General features: G+C 35.9%; 1 protein-coding gene across 16 annotated transcripts in view; it reads right to left on the bottom strand.

The window, feature by feature from the left end:
- Positions 1–24,095, bottom strand: part of DENND4A (DENN domain containing 4A) — a 200,677-nt gene that overhangs the window by 10,364 nt on the left and 166,218 nt on the right. For all 16 annotated transcript variants that reach the window (XM_037833644.1, XM_037833639.1, XM_037833642.1 and 13 more), the window contains 3 exons: positions 6,639–6,828; positions 1,501–1,595; positions 36–211 (listed from right to left, as the gene is read on the bottom strand). In XM_037833644.1, coding sequence (XP_037689572.1) covers positions 36–211; positions 1,501–1,595; positions 6,639–6,828 — 461 coding nt within the window. The remainder of the gene's footprint in view (positions 1–35; positions 212–1,500; positions 1,596–6,638; positions 6,829–24,095) is intronic.

Below are 24,095 nucleotides of genomic sequence, written 5' to 3'. Positions count from 1 at the left end.
CTTAAATATGAAAGAGAAAAAGCACAAATCTTTACCTTCCTGGTCGTCTTAAATCTCTTACTTCAATATTCAGAAAGGGTAAGAAAAGATTGCCACAAAATGGGCATGTAGTATTGAGATTTGAATCATCTGCTGTCCACCCAGCCATGATTTCCTCATCATGGACAAGACAATCACAAGTTCGACACCGAGAACAACTTGAAATAAGAACCTACAGGAAAAAATAGCACTTTATAAAGCAAGTTGGTTAGTTAGTGCATAGTATGACAGGAAAACTAAATAGACTGGAAAATTAAAACTCAGAAGGATCCAGATGTTACAAACAAAAAATGGATTACAATCAATGCATGACATGATATACTCATCGCTCACTAATTCAACTAAATCTATTGCAAAATTCTTGCCTAAAAGGAAAACTTGAATTTAAATGAGCATTTTTCATTATTTTTAATATAAAATCTGCCATGGTTTTATTAATGGAAAAGCAAATTCAGGCATTAATACCTAAACATGTATTTGTAATTACATATTATAGATCAGTGCTAATCAAAGTATGGTCGCTAGACCAGTACTGGTCCACAAACTGTTTCTTACTGGTTTATGGTGAGATAAGTACAGGAATTGATAGGAGGTTTTTAGATTGGAAATTGAAAACAAAACAAAACTCCCTGGTTCATCACTGTAGGTAGTTAAGAAGCACTGCTGTAGATAACTGTAAATGCTGTCATTACATTAATAAACTATAAAATTTCCTGGTAAATCCACCAGGAACTTTGAAAACTGTAACATCAGTGCTCAGCACTTTTATCCAGTGTATGCAAATTTATTTATTTTCCAGATTTATTCAAATTAACATGAAATAGCAATAACACTCATAAATGTATCTGGAAGCAATTTTTTACATGAAAATCCGTGGAAAATTTAAAAATATAAAAGTATAATTTTTCTCATTGTAAGACCATGGGGCATAGGAGCATTCCCAGCAGAGAGCTACATCAAACTGGCACAAAGAATGAAAGATATGATGGAAGACACTGACAACATATGCCAAGATTGCTCCCTGCACCTTCACCAAGAAAAGTTTGATTTCACAGCAAAAATGGATTTTATGTGTTTAAAATGTAAAATAAAAATTCAAATACCAATATTTGATATATATTCAACAACATATGCCACAGGATAAAGAAAAATGCTGAAAATGAAAATACTTTTCCATGTAGACAAATCTCAAAGCAGACATGGAACTGTTCTAGCAGGGATAAAGCAGAATGGCTTCAATAATTTGAAATATTGGATATCCAAAAACTGGATTTTAAGTTTATTCAGACAAGATACACATTCTGAGATTCGCAGGTGCTCCAAATTATACACTATGGTGAATAAAGCACTGTCAGTTTAGGAAGAATTGCTATAGAGATAATTTAACTTTTATTACTGTTCAGTACCATCAATATTTAAGAAATGTAAATTATGAGGATGTTCTTTTGAGTAAAATTGTACCTCCATTGCATAGTTCTGGAAGATATTTATATTACTTGTGTTGCAGGAAGATGCCACTTCCGATTTCCCAGATAAGACAAACTTTGACAGGGATCCTGTTCATTATTAAAAAAAGAGGAAAACCATTAAAATTAATGAGAAAGCATATAAGAATCTTTCACACTCATAAATACTCTGATAAAATGTCAACCCACTCTACACAAAATATTAAAGGTAATTTAAGACAAAAAATAAATAATGAAAAAATGTTTTTCAATGCATGCCTGTTTGATTTCAGTACAAACCAAAGGCAATGTACTCTAATTCCACACTTCCCCACAAGCTAGGTGAGTTCATTACACATTTATGAAGCACTAGTTTCCATGTATATGAGATAGAAAGCATTCCAACTGTACATATTTACTATTGTGCTTTCTATCTTTCCATGTTTAAAATAGAGGAGTTCTGTGGTCAAATCAATTGTTGACAGTGACTGTATCTCATTAGTGAAACTGGAGGTAATCTATAACTTCTCTAAACTTTTCTTTTTTGTTGTTATTGAATTTTATGAATGAGCATTGGTATTCTTACAAATATAAAGGTGGAAAAAAGTTATGGTGTAAACCAAAAGCTGACAAGAAATAAAGGGGATAAGAAAACATGTTAAATTAAATAAGACTGGGGAATGCAATTAACATAATCCATATTAAATGTCCTGATTGCTTCAAAAAATAAATGACAAGGAAAAAAAGATACCCCCACAACTACCACTGGCATCAGCCCCTGCCACGTGGAGATGACTGAGAGAAGCACAGAGAGAAAACTCAAGTCTAACAGTCCATAAGATGCTTAGAGCTGGTGGTAACTGCAGTTCTTCCCTTGATGCTTTCCCACTAGCTTTCTATAATAATCCCTTTCTGCTACAGCTAGTTCAAAACTGGTTTTATTACCAAAATACCCCTGACTAATACAATCACTTTGGAGAGCAGCCTTCCTTTTGTATCTAATCAATCTATAGCATAAGAATAAATATTCATTTTCAGATTGTGAGTTAAGTTTTTTTTTGATTAGCACAATAAAGTGTTCTTGTATGTTAAAAAAAATGAGGAAAGGAAACTAATCACCTGATTTCTTCAACAAATATATGGCAAGGGAGGAAAAAAAAAAGAAAAAGGAGGGGGAACAAAGATGGAAAGACACTTAATAGGCATATCAACCAAATGTAACACACATTGAACTTGTTTGGATCCCAATTTGAACAAACCACCTATAAAAAGATATTTACGAGACAACAGTGAAAATCCAAAATTAAATAAGTATTTGATATTATAAAATATTATATAAATACCATATTTTAAAGCATGACAATGACATGATTATGATTTCAAAAAAGGAATCTTTCACAAAAGATACATACTGTATGAGTTCATAAAATGTTAAAAAATGGCCAAATTAATCTATATTGTTAGAAGTTAAGATAATGTTTACCTATGGAGGAAGTAGTAACTAGATGGGGGCATGAGAAGGGATTCTTGGTGCTGTTAATGTTTCGCTTCTTGATCTGAGTGCTGGTTACTCAGGCGTGATGAAGTTGTGAAATTTATTTACATACAGTAAAGTACACACAGTTATACTTTACTGAAAAGTTAAAAAATATATTACATAAAAAGTTCTTACATTTTAGAGATACATATTGAAGTATTTCTGATTACAATCATATGTTACTGCAATTTACTTTTTTTAAAACTTTTTATTTTGAAATACTTTTAAACTTACAGGACAGTTATAAAAAATAATACAAACACCATAGAGAGAACTCCATCATACCTTTATCCCACCAGCCACCCAGATCCACCAATTTTAACATTTTGTCACATTTGTCATATCACCCTTGTTAACTATCCATCATGCTATCAATCTATCTCTCCATCTATCTGTGTATATGTCTGTCTAAACATATATTTATCAATCCATTTTCTGAACACTTGAGTGTAGGCTGTATGCATCATGCTCCTTGAAACCTTAATACTGCCAACTATATTTCCTAAGAACAAGGATATTCACTTATGTATCTACCATAGGTATGGTTATCAAGTTCAAGAGAATTAACATTGATATAAAATTTTTAATCTATATTCATTTTTCTCATATGTGTCTGCAATTTACTTTTAAATAATCCAATGGGGAAGGAAAAATTACTGGCAATAGAGAGAGGGGGGAATATATAAAACACGAAAAGCCATTTGTTGATATTGTTGAAGCAGGGTAAAGGGTACATGAGGGTTCATTAGGTTAATCAGTCTACTTCTGTGTATGTTTGAAAATTTCCATAATGAAAGCTTTATAAAAGCGCAAAGGGAAAACTCCTAGAAGATAATGTAGGGAAACATCTTCAAGACCGTGTATTAGGAGGTCACTTCTTAGACCTTATAGCCAAAGCACAAGCAATGAAATAAAAAAACAGGTAAATGGGAACTCCTCAAAATTCAAAGCTTCTGTACCTCAAAGGAATTTGTCAAAAAGGTGAAGAGGCAGCCAACTCAATGGGAAAAAATATTTGGAAACCATGTATCTGACAAAAGACTGATATCTTGCATATATAAAGAAATCCTACAACTCAACGACAATAGTAAAAACAGCCCAATTATAAAATGGGCAAAAGATAAGAAAAGACAGTTCTCTGAAGAGGACATACAAATGGCTAAAAAAACATGTGAAAAAATGTTTATCTTCACTAGCTATTAGGGAGATGCAAATTAAGACCACAATGAGTTATCATCTCTCACCAATTAGAATGGCTGCCATTAAACAAACAGGAAACTACAAATGCTGCAGAGGATGTGGAGAAATTGGAACTCTTATTCATTGCTGGTGGGAATGTATAATGGTTCAGCCACTCTGGAGGACTGTCTACGGTTCCTTAGAAAACTAGATATTGAGTTACCCTCCAATCTAGCAATTTCATTTCTCGGTATGTACCCAGAAGATCTGAAGGCAGTGACACGAACAGACATTTGCACACCAATGTTCACAGCAGCATTATTCACAATTGCCAAGAAATGGAAACAACCCAAATGCCCTTCAACAGATGAGTGGATAAACAAAATGTGGTATATACACATGATGGAATACTACGTGGCAGTAAGAAGGAACAATGTCGTGAAACATATGACAACATGAATGAAACTTGAAGACATAATTCTGAGTGAAACAAGCCAGACACAAAAAAAGAGATATTGTATGTTACCACTAATGTGAACTCTGTGTGAAAAATGTAAAATAAATGGCTTATATTGTAGAATGTAGGGGAGCTAGAGATAGACAGCAACTACTGAAGGTGGAACGATAATCTAATAAGAACAGATAAGCTACTGATAATCTCAATGTTATGGGAATGCTCAGAAATGCTATGGTTTGTAAATTTTCTTGGGTATGGTAGGAACATATTGGAAGCAATATAGTTATTTTAGGTTATTTGGTTTTCTTATTCCTTTGTTTTGTTTGAATATTTTTTTATTTTTTGATAAAGTAAGAAAAAACTATTGCATTTAAAAATTATTAGCTTCAATGTAGTTATTTTAGGTTATTTGTTTTTCTTATTCCTTTGTTTGATTATGGTTTGTTAATTTTCTTGGGGTATGGTACGAACATCTTGGAAGCAAAGTAGCTATTTTAGGTTATTTGCTTTTCTTATTCCTTTGTTTTGTTTTGTTTGAAATGTTTTTCTTTTGAATTTTTTTTGATAAATAAAGTTAAAAAAAGAGTAAAGGGGCAAATGAAAAAAAATTTATTGGATGCATTCTTCATTCCATATAGTAGGAAAAATTTCCAAAAGATCAAATATCTAAATCAGAGGTCAAATCCAACCAGCAATGTGTTTTGTGTGGCCCTGAAAAAAGAATGATTTTTACTTTTAAAGGATTGTTTAAAAAAAAAGGCAAAAAAAAAAAAAAAAAAAAAATAAAAAGAAAAATATGTTACAGAGATGTATATAACCTACAAAGCCAAAAATATTTACTATTGACCCTTTGCAGAAAAAGTTTGCTGACCCCAGAAAATGTTAAATATAAAACCAGATTAAGCATCAGGAGGAAACATAGGTAAATTCCTTTATAACATAGGAAAGGGGAAACTTTTTCTAACAATGACTCAAATCCAGAAACAACACGGGAGAAAAACAAATTTGATGACATTAAATTAAAAACTTTAGCATGGCAAAATAAACAACACAGCTTGACAAAACTTGCAAAAAGCACTTGCAATTTATATAAGTGGCAATGGAATAATTCCCTAGTATTAAAAATGCTAAAACAGAAGGGGATAAAAAAGAAACAATTGAAAAGCAGGCAAAGCACAGCTCACAGAAAAAAAATACAAATGGTCTGTAGACATATAAAAACATACTCACCTACATTTAGAAGAGAAATGTAATTAAAACTAAACAGAAATACATTTCTCACCTATCAGACTGGCAAAAATCCAAAAGTTTGCCAACATACTTTGTTGACAAGGCTGTGGGGAAATAGGGACTCTCACATACTGCTGGTGAGAATGCAAAATAGTACACCCATGGGGAAAGGGACTTGGCAATATCACTTCAATATAGAATCTTGAAGTATCTCCCAAAGATACAATATGACATATATGCATTGTAGCATTATTAATATTAGACAAAGACCGGAAACGTAAAGTCCAACTATTGGGAAGTGATTAAAATAAACTACGAAAGAGCCACACGATGAACTATGCAGCTGTAAAAATGAATGAGTGACATCCCTATACAATGATAATGAATAATCTCCAGTATATACTGTTAAATGAAAAAAGCAAGTGGCAGGACAGTATGTTCAGGCATGTTACCTTTTGAGCAAGAAGGGTGGAAAGTAATGAGAATATATGTATGCCTATATTTTTAAAAAGCAACAGTGAACCAAAAACTTATAAGAATGTTTACCTCTAGGGACAGGGAGAAAACAAGATGAGTGAATAGAAATGGAAGCTGGACTTCTCTCAAAGGGTTTTATTATTTTGATTTTAGAGCCATGAAAATCTTTTACACAATTAAAAATAAATTAAATCATAAAGAAAAAAAGCAAAGGTACTACAAATCACATGAAACTACAAATCAAATACAGTGTGACAGAACTGTCTGAACAAACCTTCTAAGGAGGCAGAACTTTCCAGGCTTGTTCGGCTGAGATCAACTCCCTTAGTCCCAGAAGTGGCACTGCCTTCTTGGGAGGTAGCAGCTCCTTCCAACTCATGGCAGACATCTTCATCTGTTAAAGAGGTAGATTCAGAATCCTGGGCTCCCACTGAAGAAAGACTGGTACGATCAGAACTTTGATCCTAAGAACATAATTATAAGCTTAATTTTCTTCATATTTACACTTAATTTTTTAAAAATTCACTTCTAAGATAGAGAAAACACCCATCACCTAACTACTTAAGATAATCAGTTAAGCAATAACATATTTAAAACAAGATAAAACAATTTTACAATAGCAGACTAAGTAGGAGAAACATACCCTGAAGATCAGTTTTTTAGTTCTAGCAAAGCATATACCCATTAGTAAGGTAACCCTGCTGACTTCATTTATTATAATTTTCTTCCCTACAAATCCAAGTCCAGAATCATACCATTAGATTTTATTCTTTTCCACAATTATCCAGGTTCCAAAGATATATAGTTCCAGTTTTCATTCTTGAGAATACCAAAGTATAAGAATTTTTTTTTCTGGTTATGTCAATAATATATGAGAAGTTATATATCACAATGTGGCTAAAAGGGGAAATTTTAGGCTGTATATGTTACTAGAATAAAAATTTAAAAATCACCCCAAAGGATTGTACAACACAAACAGTGAACCCTATTGTAAATGATGGACTACAGTTAATAGTAAAAGTATTCAAATGTTCTTTCTTTCATGAATAGTAACAAATGTACCACACTAATGCAAGGTGTTAATAATAGGGTAGTAAATGAGAACTCAGTATTTTACGCATGATTTTTCTGTAAACGTACAACTTCTCTAATCAAAATAATAATAATATATGAGAAAATCTGGTAGATACAAATATTTATATGAAGAAAAAAATTAATGCGATAACTCCATTATCCAGAAAATACTTTTTTTTTTCCAACTCTGTGTGTGTGTGTGTGTGTGTGTGTGTGTGTGTGTGTGTGTGTAGTATTGTTGAGCTGTTATTTTTAATCATATAGAGTTTTGGCATTTTCAGGTAGTCAAATCTTTTAATCCTTTATGGGTTCTGGGTTCTTGTATCATGCTGAGGAAACTTTTCTGCAGCCCTAAATGATGAAAATTTCTTGTTTTTTTTTTCTTTTTTAAAAAATCTTCATAAATTTACATTTAGGTATCTAAGGTTTAGTTTTTGTTCAGTGTGAGGCAGGAATATGACTTTTTCCCAAATGGATAGCTAATTATTCCAAAACATTTTATTTAATATTCTCTTGTTCATTACTGGTTTGAAATGCTATCTTTTCATATACCAAATTTTTATGTTGTTTTATTTCTGGACTTTGTTCCAGTCCACTGTTCTCTTTCTCTTCTACAGTAAGAGCATACTGTTTTAATTTAATTATAGTTTTAGCATGTGTTTTGGTATTTTGGAGGTCAGTCTCTATCATTTTTCTTTTTCAAAAATTTCTTCGGAGCCAGGATTGTGGGAAGATGGTGCAATAAGAAGCTCTGGGAATTAGTCCATCCACTGGAGCAACTATTAAACAGGTAGGAACAGTCTGAACCAACTATTTCAAAATTCTGGAGTCCAGTAGAACACTGTACAGCATCCAGGGAAAAGCAGGAGGAAGAGGATGGTACATTTCAGTAAAGAACAGTAAATTGCTCTCCTTGCAAGATGGTTACTGGTCAATATGCCCCACTCTCGCTGCAGCTAGAGTGGCCCCTGGCATAACTTGCTGGTGCCAGAAAAGGACATAATAATCCATTTCCCCAAGATCTGGGGTGGGCACGGGTCAACTGCTGTTCATACTTTTGATTAGTGATTTTGGATTGCTAGGGGCTTGGCTCTGAGGTCAGCCATTGTGCCAACCCACGCTGGAGAAAGGTGGTGGAGGAAACTTAAAGATGCTAAGTTTTCTCAGAACTGCAGAGAATAGTTGAAGGGCTGCATTTTCTGGACAAGTCAAGAAAGCATAGCTTAAGGGAGCCATCGAAGAAACTCGTAGAGCCCTTCCTTGCTCCTCCTTCATCCCCTCTCCAGGGCAGCTTAGAGCTGGTCTACACCCCCTTTGTGGATCTCTGGCCTTATTCCTACTGAGAAAGATGGATTTGGGGAAACTCCTGTCCAGTGTGCTCTCCCACCCCAAATTTGCCCCTCAGACAAAAGCAGCTTGAGACAATGAAAGCAGCGTAAGAAACAAATGAGGTGGACAGTCTGGGGCAAAGGATTACCTGGTTTTAACATCCTGGAGAGGGAGAAGTTCAGTTTCCTGGGAAGTAGTGGGGGCATTCAAACTCCTGTAAACAGGGGCACTTCTAAGCGACTAGCAAATACAAGCCCAGGACAAGAAACAGGCCATGAAAAGACAGGGAGGATCCTGCAATTTGCATTTGCCATGGGGGGACCTTCCTGATAGGAGGGCTGGCAGTCAAGAAAATATCTATCATATCACCAGCTGGCTACAAACTCAAGAAACAGACATCTCAAGGAATAAACTCCATAGTTAACAATTTAAAATATTAAAATGTACAGCATGCAGCAAAAGATTACAAGACAATCAAAGAAACAAGAAATGATGACCCATCCAAAGAAAGAGGATAAAAATCCAGAAAATGCCAATGAAGAAGATGTTCTAGGGAAAGACTTTTAAAAAAATGATCTTCAATATTCTCAAGGAGATGAAGGAAAATACAGAGGAAGAACTAAAGGATATCAAGAAAACAATGAATGAACAATATGAAATCTTAGTAAAGAGACGGAAATTTTCTAAAGGAACCAAACAGAACTACTGGAATTAAAGACCACCATAACTGGAATGAAAAATCCCCAGAAGGGTTTCAACAGTAGATTGGAGCTAGCAAAAGAAAGAATAAGTGACCTGGAAGATAACACAATTGAGATGAGTCAGGGTGAGGAGCAGAAAGAAAAAAGAAATATAAAAAGCAAAAATAACCTAAGAGACCTCTGGGAAACCATCAAATGTACCAATATATTCATTATGGGAGTCCCAGAAGAAGAAAGAAAAAAATAAAGGGGGTAGAAGGAATAATCAATGAAATAATTACAGAAAACTTCCCTAACTTAGCAAAAGACATGAGCATCCACATCCAAGAAGCCCCGAAAACACAAAAGAGGATAAACATGAAGAAGAATACAACTTGTCACATACTGATCAAACTGTGGAATGCAAAGGACAGGGAGAGTGGTCTGAAAGCTGCAAGAGAAAAGCAAGGTGCTATGTACAAAGGAGTCTCAAATACACTGAGTGCCAATTTCTCATCAGATACCATGGAGGCAAGAAGGCAGTGGGTTGAAATACTCAAAGTGCTGAAAGAAAATAACTGCCAACCAAGAATTTTTATTTTTGTTTCTTTATTAGAGAAGTTGTGGGTTTACAGATCATGCATTAAATACAGGATTCCCATATACCACCCTATTATTAACACCTTGCATTGGTGTGGGACATTTTTTGCAATTAATGATAACATTTTTATAATTGTATGATTAACTATAATCCATGGTTTAACTTAGAGTTCACTGTTTTTGTAGTGTAGTTCCATGGATTTAAATTTAAAAATTACCAAAACATTTCCGTCATTCCAAATAGGGACCCTGTACATTTTAAAACTTAACTTCTCATTCCCTATCCTCACCCCATCCCCTGATAACCTATATTCCAGATTCTGATGTGGTGAGTTGGCTTATTCTAATTATTTCAAATCAATGAAATCATATAATATTTGTCTTTTTGCATCTGGCTTACTTCATGCATCCAGAGGCACTTTCTTTCAGAAATGAGGGATAAACAAAGACATTCCCAGATAAACAAAAGCGGAGGGAGTTCATCACCACTAGACTTGCCCTAAAGGGGACTCTTCAGATTGAAAGGAAAGGACACTAGACAATGGTTCAAAGTGGCATGAAGAAATAAAGACCTCTGACAAAAGTAACCATTTGACTAACTACAAATCAAGTGCTATTATATTGTATTTTTTGGTATGAAACTCCACTTCTTACTTCCTACAGATGCTAAAATTCAAAGAACATAAAAAGTAATGGTTTTAGACATACAATGTAAAACAAAGTAAATATTTATAAATAATAAATTTATAAATTCATTTTATAATTTTATTATTATAAAATACTTTATAACAGAAATATAAATATATTTATATTTTATATAACATTAATAAAAATAAATTTCATAACCATTCCTGAAAGAGAGAGGGAAAAAAACAGTGCCTAGCCCAACTATTCCTTAAGTAGTCTTTTAATTTAATTATCCAGCTAATTACGCCACAGCCTGCTTCTCTGGGCTGCTTTGAAGAGAGTAACTCTCATCTCAGCAGTTGCTCTCACTTGAGACTATTTTGGAGGCTATACTTTCCAATTCTATATCTGGGCATCTCCATTAGTCCAATCTCATTTAGTTTCTGATCACTGTATGGCATGGTTTTCTATTCCCATTGCTATAATGGAATTACCATTCCCACATATTTTCTCATATATATTTTTTGTCATTTAAACAGGATTTTGAGAAGAAAGCAAGACAAATATGTATTTCAACACTTGAACCAGAGGTCTAGATACTATTTTTTTTTTAAAAAAAACAAAACTTCATATAAAGGGGATGTTCTAGTTTGCTAATGCTGCCGGAATGCAAAACACCAGAGACGGACTGGCTTTTATAAAAGGGGGTTTATTTGGTTACACAGTTACAGTCTTAAGGCCATAAAATGTCCAAGGTAACACCTCAACAACTGGGTACCTTCACTGGAGGATGGCCACTGGCATCCAGAAAACCTCTGTTAGCTGGGAAGGCATATGGCTGGCGGATGCTCCAAAATGCTGGTTTCAAAATGGCTTTCTCCCAGGATGTTCCTCTCTTGGCTGCAGTTCCTCAAAAATGTCACTCTTAGTTGCTCTTGGGTTGTTTGTCCTCTCTTAGCTTCTCTGGAGCAAGAGTCTGCTTTCAACGGCCGTCTTCAAAGTGTCCCTCTTGGCTGTGGCTCCTCTTCAAAATGTCACTCTCAGCTGCACTGAGTTCCTTCTGTTTGTCAGCTCATTTATATGGCTCCACTGATCAAGGCCCACCCTGAATGGGTGGGGCCATACCTTCATGGAAATATCTCATCAGAGTTATCGCCTACAGTTGGGTGGGGCACATTTCCATGCAAACAACCAAATCCAAATGTTCCAACTTAATCCACACTAATATGTCTGCCCCACAAGATTGCATCAAAGAATATGGCTTTTTCTGGGGGACATAATACATGCAAACCAGCACAGGGGAGTTGAATAATTTCTACCTAAACCACATAATATGAAAGTTTGAGTAGAGGGATATAAGAAAAAAAAGATATTTACATCAGGAGACATTAAATTCTCTATACATAAAAAATTAATGTGCGACTACAAATTTCCTTGATTACAATTATTTAGTGCTTTCACTGGGTTAGATCTTCTTATACAATGCTTTAAAATGACTATTTTAATCCCTAAAATGATTTTATTAAGTAGGAGAGAGTAAAGCAGTGTTAACGAGGGGTCTTTCTGATACTGGTGATTTGTATTCTCTTTTTCTTGGTCTGTTTAGTCAATTTTGTTGTTCTTTTTAAGGAATAAGCTTTTGGTTTCATTGATATTCTCTCTTTCCAGTTTCATTGCTTTCTGCTCTATCTTTATTATTTTCTTCCTCCAAATTTATTCTGAGCTTACTTTGTTCTTATTTTTCTAGCTTAAGGTGGCATCATAAATCATTATTTTAAACTTTTTTTCTAATACAGCATTTAAAAGCAAAGTTCACATCTAAGCACAGTGTTAGTAGTATTCCACAAATTTTGATATGTTACATTTTTGTTCATTCAGTACAAATTATATTCTAATTTTCCTTACGATTTTATCTTTGACTCATGAATTATCTGGAAGTGTGTTGGGGTTTTCCTTGATATCTTACTATTAATGATTTCTAATTGAATTCCATTATGGTTAGAGAATATGGTTTGATGTTTTATAAATAAATTTATTGACTTATAATTTACATGCCATAAAATTCACCCATTTTAGGTGTACAGCAAGGTTTTTTTAGTAAATTTACTGAGTTTTAGAATATTTCTATCTTTAGGACATTTTCCTCACCCCAGTGACATCTCTTCTGCCTGTTTAGAGTTAAGCTCCATTCCTGCTTCTAGCCTCAGGCAACAACTCATCTACTATCACTGTAGATGAGCCTTTTCTGTACATTTCAAATAAGTGGATTTCATATACCATTTGGTTTTTTATGTCTGACTTCTTTCACTTAGCATAATATTTTTGAGGTGCCTCCATTTTTTTTTCATCATGTATCATTATTTCCTTCCTTTATTACTGAATAATATTACTTTGTATGGATATACCACTTTGTTCATCTACTCACTACTTGATGAAAATTTGGGTTGTTTCCATTTTTTGGCTATTATAAATAATGCTGCTATAAACATCTGCATGCAAATCTTTGTATGGTTTATGTTTTCATTTCTCCTGGGTAGATACTTAGGAGTGAAATTGCTGAGTTGTATGGTAAATTTATGCTCACCCATTTAGGAAACTGCCAAACTGTTTTCTAAAGTGCTTGTATCATTCTATATTCCCACCAGCAATATATGAGGGTTCCCATTACTCCACATACTCACCAACATTTATTAATGCCCATTTTTTGGCTTATAGCCATGCTAGTAGGCATGAAATGGCATTCTGTGGTTTCAATTTGCCTTTCTCTAATGACCAATGATGTTGGGCATGTTTTCATGAGCTCATTAGCCATTTATAAATCTTCTTTGATGAAATGTCTTTTCAAATCTTTTGCCCATTTTTTACATGGGTTGTTGGTCTTTTTGAGTTTTAAGAGTTATTTGTACATTACGGATATGAGTCCTTTATCAGATATGTGATTTACAAATCTTTCTCTCTGTTTCTGATCTGTTTTTTCATTTTCTTAATGGTATTTTTTTTTTTTTTTAAATCATCATTTTATTGAGATATATTCACATACCACGCAGTCATACAAAACAAATTGTACTTTTGATTGTTTACAGTACCATTACATAGTTGTACATTCATCACCTAAATCAATCCCTGACACCTTCATTAGCACACACACAAAAATAACAAGAATAATAATTAGAGTGAAAAAGAGCAATTGAAGTAAAAAAGAACACTGGGTACCTTTGTCTGTCTGTTTCCCTCCCCTACTTTTCTTTTTTTTTTTTTTTTTTTTTTTTTAAATCATCATTTTATTGAGATATATTCACATACCACGCAGTCATACAAAACAAATTGTACTTTCGATTGTTTACAGTACCATTACATAGTTGTACATTCATCACCTAAATCAATCCCTGACACCTTCATTAGCACACACACAAAAATAACAAGAATAATAATTAGAGTGAAAAAGAGCAATTGAAGTAAAAAAGAACACTGGGTACCTTTGTCTGTTTGTTTCCTTCCCCTACTTTTCTACACATCCATCCATAAACTAGACAAAGTGGTGTTTGGTCCTTATGGCTTTCCCGATCCCATTGTCACCCCTCATAAGCTACATTTTTATACAACTGTCTTTGAGATTCATGGGTTCTGGGTTGTAGTTTGATAGTTTCAGGTATCCACCACCAGCTACCCCAATTCTTTAGAACCTAAAAAGGGTTGTCTAAAGTGTGCATAAGAGTGCCCACCAGAGTGACCTCTCGGCTCCTTTTGGAATCTCTCTGCCACTGAAGCTTATTTCATTTCCTTTCACATCCCCCTTTTGGTCAAGAAGATGTTCTCCGTCCCACGGTGCCAGGTCTACATTCCTCCCTGGGAGTCATATTCCACGTTGCCAGGGAGATTCACTTCCCTGGGTGTCTGATCCCACGTAGGGGGGAGGGCAGTGATTTCACCTTTCAAGTTGGCTTAGCCAGAGAGAGAGGGCCACATCTGAGCAACAAAGAGGCATTCAGGAGGAGACTCTTAGGCACAAATACAGGGAGGCTTAGCCTCTCCTTTGCAGCAACCGTCTTCCCAAGGGTAAAACTTATGGTAGAGGGCTCAACCCATCAAACCACCAGTCCCCTATGTCTGTGGTCATGTTAGCAACCATGGAGGTGGGGTAGGCGAATACCCCTGCATTCTCCACAGGCTCCTCAAGGGGGCACTACATCTTTTTTTTTTTTTTTTTTCCCCTTGTTTGTCTTTTTTCATTTTTTTTTTTTTTTTTTTTTTTTAACTTTCCCTTCTTTTTTCAAATCACCTGTATGAAAAAAAAAGTTAAAAAGAAAACAAACATACAATAAAAGAGCATTTCAAAGAGACCATAGCAAGGGAGTAAGAAAAAGACAACTAACCTAAGATAACTGCTTAACTTCCAACATGTTCCTACTTTACCCCAAGAAAGTTACATAATATAGCAACATTTCAGTGAACTTGTTCCTACTACAACCATCAGAAATTAACAGACCATAGTCATTTCTGGGCATCCCCAGAACGTTAAATAGCTTATCTGTTCTTCCTGGATTATTGTTCCCCCTTCCTTAATTGCTCTCTACTGCTAGTTCCCCTACATTCTACATTATAAACCATTTGTTTTACATTTTTCAAAGTTCACATTAGTGGTAGCATATAATATTTCTCTTTTTGTGCCTGGCTTATTTCGCTCAGCATTATGTCTTCAAGGTTCATCCATGTTGTCATATGTTTCACCAGATCGTTCCTTCTTACTGCCGCGTAGTATTCCATCGTGTGTATATACCACATTTTATTTATCCACTCATCTGTTGAAGGACATTTGGGTTGTTTCCATCTCTTGGCAATTGTGAATAATGCTGCTATGAACATTGGCGTGCAGATATCTGTTCGTGTCACTGCTTTCCGATCTTCCGGGTATATACCGAGGAGTGCAATCGCTGGATCGAATGGTAGCTCTATATCTAGTTTTCTAAGGAACTGCCAGACTGACTTCCAGAGTGGCTGAACCATTATACAGTCCCACCAACAATGAATAAGAGTTCCAATTTCTCCACATCCCCTCCAGCATTTGTAGTTTCCTGTTTGTTTAATGGCAGCCATTCTAACCGGTGTTAGATGGTATCTCATTGTGGTCTTAATTTGCATCTCTCTAATAGCTAGTGAAGCTGAACATTTTTTCATGTGTTTCTTGGTCATTTGTATTTCCTCTTCAGAGAACTGTCTTTTCATATCTTTTGCCCATTTTATAATTGGGCTGTCTGTACTATTGTCATTGAGTTGTAGGATTTCTTTGTATATGCAAGATATCAGTCTTTTGTCAGATACATGGTTTCCAAAAATTTTTTCCCATTGAGTTGGCTGCCTCTTTACCTTTTTGAGAAATTCCTTTGAGGTGCAGAAACTTCTAAGCTTGAGGAGTTCCCATTTATCTATTTTCTCTTTTGTTGCTTGTGCTTTGGGTGTAAAGTCTAGGAAGTGGCCTCCTAATACAAGGTCTTGAAGATGTTTTCCTACATTATCTTCTAGGAGTTCTATGGTACTTTCTTTTATATTGAGATCTTTGGTCCATTTTGAGTTAATTTTTGTGTAGGGGGTGAGGTAGGGGTCCTCTTTCATTCTTTTGGATATGGATATCCAACTCTCCCAGCCCCATTTGTTGAAAAGACCATTATGGCTCAGTTCGGTGACTTTGGGGGCCTTATCAAAGATCAGTCGGCCATAGATCTGAGGGTCTATCTCTGAATTCTCAATTCGATTCCATTGATCTATATGTCTATCTTTGTGCCAGTACCATGCTGTCTTGGCAACTGTGGCTTTATAATAAGCTTCAAAGTCAGGGAGTGTAAGTCCTCCCACTTCGTTTTTCTTTTTTAGAGTGTCTTTAGCAATTCGAGGCATCTTCCCTTTCCAAATAAATTTGATAACTAGCTTTTCCAAGTCTGCAAAGTAGGTTGTTGGAATTTTGATTGGGATTGCATTGAATCTGTAGATGAGTTTGGGTAGAATTGACATCTTAATGACATTTAGCCTTCCTATCCATGAACATGGAATATTTTTCCATCTTTTAAGGTCCCCTTCTATTTCTTTTAGTAGAGTTATGTAGTTTTCTTTGTATAGGTCTTTTACATCTTTGGTTAAGTTGATTCCTAGGTACTTGATTTTTTTAGTTGCTATTGAAAATGGTATCTTTTTCTTGAGTGTCTCTTCAGTTTGTTCATTTCTAGCATATAGAAACATTACTGACTTATGTGCATTAATCTTGTATCCCGCTACTTTGCTAAATTTGTTTATTAGCTCTAGTAGGTGTATCGTTGATTTCTCAGGGTTTTCTAGATATAAGATCATATCATCTGCAAACAATGACAGTTTTACTTCTTCTTTTCCAATTTGGATGCCTTTTATTTCTTTGTCTTGCCGGATTGCCCTGGCTAGCACTTCCAGCACAATGTTGAATAACAGTGGTGACAGCGGGCATCCTTGTCTTGTTCCTGATCTTAGAGGGAAGGCTTTCAGTCTCTCACCATTGAGTACTATGCTGGCTGTGGGTTTTTCATATATGCTCTTTATCATGTTGAGGAAGTTTCCTTCAATTCCTACCTTTTGAAGTGTTTTTATCAAAAAGGGATGTTGGATTTTGTCAAATGCTTTTTCAGCATCTATTGAGATGATCAATTGATTTTTCCCTTTCGAGTTTTTAATGTGTTGTAATACATTGATTGTTTTTCTGATGTTGAACCATCCTTGCATGCCTGGAATGAACCCCACTTGGTCATGGTGTATGATTTTTTTAATGTGTCTTTGGATTCGATTTGCAAGTATTTTGTTGAGGATTTTTGCATCTATATTCATTAGGGAGATTGGCCGGTAGTTTTCCTTTTTTGTAGCATCTTTGCCTGGTTTTGGTATTAGATTGATGTTAGCTTCATAAAATGAGTTAGGTAGTGTTCCATTTTTTTCAATGTTTTGAAAGAGTTTGAGTAAGATTGGTGTCAGTTCTTTCTGGAAAGTTTGGTAGAATTCCCCTGTGAAGCCATCTGGCCCTGGGCATTTATTTGTGGGAAGATTTTTGATGACTGATTGGATCTCTTTGCTTGTGATGGGTTGGTTGAGGTCTTCTATTTCTTCTCTGGTCAGTCTAGGTTGTTCATATGTTTCCAGGAAATTGTCCATTTCTTCTACATTATCCAGTTTGTTGCCATACAGTTGTTCATAATATCCTCTTATAATTTTTTTAATTTCTTCAGGATCTGCAGTTATGTCACCTTTTTCATTCATTATTTTGTTTATATGGGTCTTCTCTCTTTTTGATTTTGTCAGTCTAGCTAGGGGCTTGTCAATCTTGTTGATCTTCTCAAAGAACCAACTTTTGGTGATATTTATCCTTTCTATTGTTTTTTTGTTCTCTATGTCATTTATTTCTGCTTTAATCCTTGTTATTTCTTTTCTTCTACTTGGTTTAGGATTGGTTTGCTGTTCATTTTCTAGCTTCTTCAGTTGATCCATTAGTTCTTTGATTTTGGCTCTTTCTTCCTTTTTAATATATGCGTTTAGTGCTATAAATTTCCCCCTTAGCACTGCTTTTGCTGCATCCCATAGGTTTTGGTATGTTGTGTTCTCATTTTCATTCGTCTCTATATATTTAGCAATTTCTCTTGCTATTTCTTCTTTAACCCACTGATTGTTTAGGAGTGTGTTGTTTAACCTCCAGGTATTTGTGAATTTTCTAAGTCTCTGATGGTTATTGACTTCTAATTGTATTCCATTGTGGTCAGAGAATGTGCTTTGAATGATTTCAATCTTTTTAAATTTATTGAGGCTTGTTTTATGTCCCAGCATATGATCTATTCTGGAGAAAGTTCCGTGAGCACTAGAAAAGTACGTGTATCCTGGTGATTTGGGATGTAATGTCCTGTAGATGTCTGTTAAATCTAATTCATTTATCAGATTGTTTAGGTTTTCAATTTCCTTATTGGTCTTCTGTCTGGTTGATCTATCTATAGGAGAGAGTGATGTGTTGAAGTCTCCCACAATTATTGTGGAAACATCAATTGCTTCCTTTAGTTTTGCCAATGTTTCTCTCATGTATTTTGTGGCACCTTGATTGGGTGCATAGACATTTACGATTGTTATTTCTTCTTGCTGAATTGCCCCTTTTATTAGTATGTAGTGGCCTTCTTTGTCTCTCAAAACATCCCTGCATTTGAAGTCTATTTTATCTGAGATTAATATTGCTACACCTGCTTTCTTTTGGCTGTAGCTTGCATGAAATATTTTTTTCCATCCTTTCACTTTCAATTTCTTTGTGTCCCTGTGTCTAAGATGAGTCTCTTGTATGCAACATATTGATGGTTCATTTTTTTTGATCCATTCTGCGAATCTATATCTTTTAATTGGGGAGTTTAATCCATTTACATTCAACGTTAAAACCGTGAAGGCATTTCTTGAATCGGCCATCTTATCCTTTGGATTATGTTTGCCATATTTTTCCCTCTCTCTATTAATATCCTTTATTGTACCCATACCGAATCTCTTTAGTACTGAACCTTTCTCCAAGTCTCTCTGTCCTGTCTTTGTTTCTCTGTCTGTAGGGCTCCCTTTAGTATCTCCAGTAGGGCAGGTCTCTTGTTAGCAAATTCTCTCAGCATTTCTTTGTCTGTGAAAAATTTAAGCTCTCCCTCAAATTTGAAGGAGAGCTTTGCTGGATAAAGTATTCTTGGCTGGAAATTCCTCTCTCTCAGAATTTTAAATATATCGTGCCATTGCCTTCTCGCCTCCATGGTGGCTGCTGAGTAGTCACTACTTAGTCTTATGCTGTTTCCTTTGTATGTGGTGAATTGCTTTTCTCTTGCTGCTTTCAGAACTTGCTCCTTCTCTTCTATGTTTGACAGTGTGATCAGTATATGTCTCGGAGTGGGTTTTTTTTGGATTTATTCTATTTGGAGTTCGCTGAGCATTTATGATTTGTGTATTTATGTTGTTTAGAAGATTTGGGAAGTTTTCCCCAACAATTTCTTTGAATACTCTTCCTAGACCTTTACCCTTTTCTTCCCCTTCTGGGACACCAATGAGTCTTATATTCGGACGCTTCATATTATCTATCATATCCCTGAGGTCCATTTCGAGTTTTTCAATTTTTTTCCCCATTCTTTCTTTTATGCTTTCATTTTCCATTCTGTCATCTTCCAGGTCACTGATTCGTTGTTCAACTTCCTCTAGTCTTGTACTATGAGTGTCCAGAATCTTTTTAATTTGGTCAACAGTTTCTTTAATTTCCATAAGATCATCCATTTTTTTATTTAGTCTTGCAATGTCTTCTTTATGCTCTTCTAGGGTCTTCTTGATTTCCTTCATATCCCGTACTAGGGTCTCATTGTTCATCTTTAGTTCTTTGAGTAGCTGCTCTAGGTGTGTCTCTTCTGGTCTTTTGATTTGGGTGCTTGGGCTTGGGTTATCCATATCGTCTGGTTTTTTCATATGCTTTATAATTTTCTGTTGTTTTTGGCCTCGTGGCATTTGCTGTCCTTGATAGGGTTCTTTTAGGGTTTGTAGACCAGTTGAAGTCCTTATCTCTAATTTATCAGATCTACAGCTTCGTGGAGTACACTTTCTCTAACTAACCAGCAGGTGGCGTCCACGAGCCACCTGTTCTCCACAAGCCAGATCTCCCCTGCTTAGCCTTTTTGGTGAGTGGGGGAGTGAGTCTTGTGGGGCCCAATTGGTGTCCCAAGCTTGCGTGTGTAGTTGGTGTTGCCTGCCCTGTATGTGGGGTGTGTTTCTGGGCAGTCGGGGAGGGGGGGTGGCCCTAACAATCAAATCTCCCTGATGATCCTAGAGTTTTAAAGCTACTGCAATAGTCTAATCCTTCAGTTCAGTCCTGCCACAGTTTGTCTCTGCCACTGACCCACAAGTCTTTGGTATTGGCGTATGGCTCCTGAGACTTGCAAGTGGGCCCCTCTTCCAGGCTGTGCACCCCGGGTCCTCTGTTGAGGGATGACTGTGCTATGTCACAGGTGAGTGCCGTCCCCCCAGGGCAGTTCTGGGCTGCTGGGCTGTGTTGGGAGGCTCCCAGTCTGCTCAAATGATGGCTGAATGGGGCTCTGTTAATTCACACTGCTCCCCCTTCCCAGCTCTGGGACATTCAGCTGAGGTTGCAGGGAAGGCTAATGTCCACGCCCAGTTTTGTGGTGTGTGCCTGTTATTTGAAGCACTTCCGTCACACTGGGTTGTCTGGGGCAGCTCTGGGCTATGGGGCTGGCGATGGGCAGGAGTGTTTCCTGTCCACCAGGATGGTGGCTGTGAGCGGACACCCCCCTTTTCTTGGGAAGTTGTGTTGTTTAGTGAATTTTCTCAGCCACTGGATTATTGCCTTTTGTCTCAGAGCTCTCTTATTTCTGCTCTTGACTTGACGTGCCCAAATTTCAATTCTTTGAAGCTTTCTGTATTGAGCTTCTTAGAGTAATTGTTTTAGAAAAAGCAAAAAGGATTTAAAAAAAAAAAAAAAAAAAAAAAAAAAAAACGGCCCTCCTCAGAGATCTAATGGGTTATTGAAATGCTAATAGACAAAGCAACCAGGGCCATTAAGGAAAGGTGCCCTGGGCAGAGAGATCAGCCTTGCTTCGGGATTTGCATATGCACCTCAAGGCCTGATCTCCGCCCTTCCCCTTTCTGTGTTCACCAGAACTCCAAAAATCCTCTGCTTTTACTTTGGAGCTTCTCGTGTTGTTTTCCTTCTATGCCCGTCTCCTCTCTGCTGGGCTGGCTGCTCTCAGAGTCTCTGGTGTCTGGCCTCAGTCTATCTATGGTTGGAGTTTGAATCAGTAGAATGAGTTTCCGATGAGAGCAGCCACTGCAATTCTCCCTTCTCCTTCCTGGAGCTGACAGCCCCTCCTCCCCCGGGACTGAGCCTGGCAGGGAGGGGCGCGGGTCCCCTGGCCGCAAAAACTTACAGATTTCGGTGATCTCAGCAGTTCCACGTTTTCATGAGTGTTGTATGAAGTATGCCCAAAGACAGATTGCTCTGTGGTGTCCAGTCCACGCAGTTCCTGGCTTTTTACCTACTTTCCTGGAGGAGTAACTAAAACATACAGCTCACCAGTCTGCCATCTTGCCCCGCCCCCTTAATGGTATTTTTTGAAGCACAAAAATTTTGAATTTTGATAAAGTCCAGTTTACAATCTTTTTTTCTTTTTATAGATTGTGCTTTTGGCATTATACCTAACTCAAGGTCTTGAAGATTTTCTTCTAAAAAATTTTATAGTTTTATGAAAGACACGAATATACACATTCATGTTACTCAAAAAACTCAAGAGCATAAACCCAAATAGACCCACACCACAGCATATCATAATTAAACTATTGAATGCCAAAGATAAAGAGAGGATTCTGAAAGCCATGAGAGAGAAGCAATGTGACGATTTTTAAAATCAGAAACCATGGAGACAAGAAAGCAGAGGGAAGATATATTTAAAGAGCAGAAGGAAAAAAAAAAGTTCTAACCCAGAATTCTAAATCCAGCAAAACTGTCTTTCAAAAAATGAGGGAGAGGCCTCTCTCTATGGAATGGCATAACACTGACTTCACTCTCCTGACCCGCCATCAGGATGTCTTCTGTTTTAGACTTAAAGCCTCCAGATTGTTCCTATGCCAGATAAGCTCTGCAACTCAGAAGTACCGGTCTCTCCAAGAACAACAACCAGTTTTATCCCTCTGCCCCATAATGTTGATGCCCCTTTTCTCAGCATGAAGAAGTTAGAAGTGTCTCACCCAGATATCCTTCAATATTGAGAGAAAATTATCAAATGAGAAGGAGCAGTTGTAACCAAGAAGTTAGGATTTAAGGACTGATTGTGATTACTGAATCATTATGTAGATATTCCTTTTTACTTTCTGGTATATTAGAGTAGACAGGGAAATACCTGAAACCTGAACCGTAATCCAGCTGCCTTGATCTCTGATAATGATTGTATAGCATTTATCTTGTGCCCTTGTGATTGTAAAAACCTTGTGACTAACCTTCACTTGTACCCATTTATCCAGTTTTTCAATTTAGAGTCTTAAGATCACTAAAGACAGCCACTAATGTTTATTAATGAAGGATCTTGGGCCAGCCCAGAACTAATCCACCCCAAGTCCAAAGTTATCATATTAAGGCTGCCATTTTCTTACATATATTCTGTGACTAGGCATGTAATCAATCTGCGCATGCTCCATAATTAAATCACCTCTAACTACATCATCTGGGGCCATTGTGCTCATTATCCTAAAATCTGCCCATCTTGCGATACTATAAAACTATCAAAATTACTGTAGCTTGAAGAGACAGATTTTGCTGCTTCACACCTAGCAATAAAACTTCTCTTTCAAAAAAAAAAAAAAAAAAAGCAAAGCAAGTAACAATTGTGAAAATAATTTGAATACAGAGGGTTAAAAAGAAAAATACATTGTGATACCATCAATTTTCAGATGCCCTACAGGTTAAGCTTAATTGACCACTTCTGTTCTGGCCAATTGTGGGTTACGAGTTTATTAGTTCTTTTGGAGCATCTTTGCCATTATCCCCCTCTCACTGGGCACATGACATTTCATGCAACCTTCCCACATTATCTCCTCTACTGCAACCATCCCCTTTAAATGCTGGTTTCTTTAATAGTGATCTAAAAATTTTCAGGCATTAAATGGGCTTCTTTTTCTTCAAAATTACATAAAATTAAAAACTTTCTTCAATATATTGGAATGGATGAAATTTTTAACTTAGTAAACTGGTGAATTTATAGAAATGGAGAATGTATAGGAAGATGGTAAATACTGCAAAGTGCATTTAAGGAAGTTAAAAAAATAAAAGCAAGTCAAAATTGTAATTCCAAAGTTTTAATTTTGAAATGGCAAGGCATGCTACAATCATCTCTTGCAATATTTATGTGAAATAGCCATGAAAAATTATATACTTAGAAGGAGAAACAGAGAGACAGAATATGATTGTCTTCCAGGCGTTAAAAGACCAAACACTGTGCAATCTTGGGCATTTCATGTGAATCTATAATTATGTCAAAATTAAAAGTAAAAAAAACATGGCCAATGCCCAAAACATTGTAATTCCTGAAATCATATCATTCCAACAATTAATAATTATACAACATTCTAAATACCATTCATGGAAATTAGAATGAAAAACACAACATGCAGAAGTCTTCCAAGTAGTTACTATATGGATTGTAGGAAGGTCTAAAGTAGGTGCAATAGAGAAATTAGGACTAACTTTTTCTCTAAATGTATCAGTGAAATTATAGATATGAGAACTGTTATCCAAATTATAAAATGAAACCTCTTCCAACTCATAGTCCAGAAAAATTCCAAGTTACCAAGATTTCATTGTATCCATAGCAAGATGAGGCACAGATTCATAAGCATTTGGGATTAAGATGTAATAG

This window comes from Choloepus didactylus, chromosome 4 (assembly GCF_015220235.1).
Source record: "Choloepus didactylus isolate mChoDid1 chromosome 4, mChoDid1.pri, whole genome shotgun sequence".
Lineage (NCBI taxonomy): Eukaryota > Metazoa > Chordata > Mammalia > Pilosa > Megalonychidae > Choloepus > Choloepus didactylus.
This window is presented reverse-complemented; position numbering and strand designations above follow the sequence as displayed.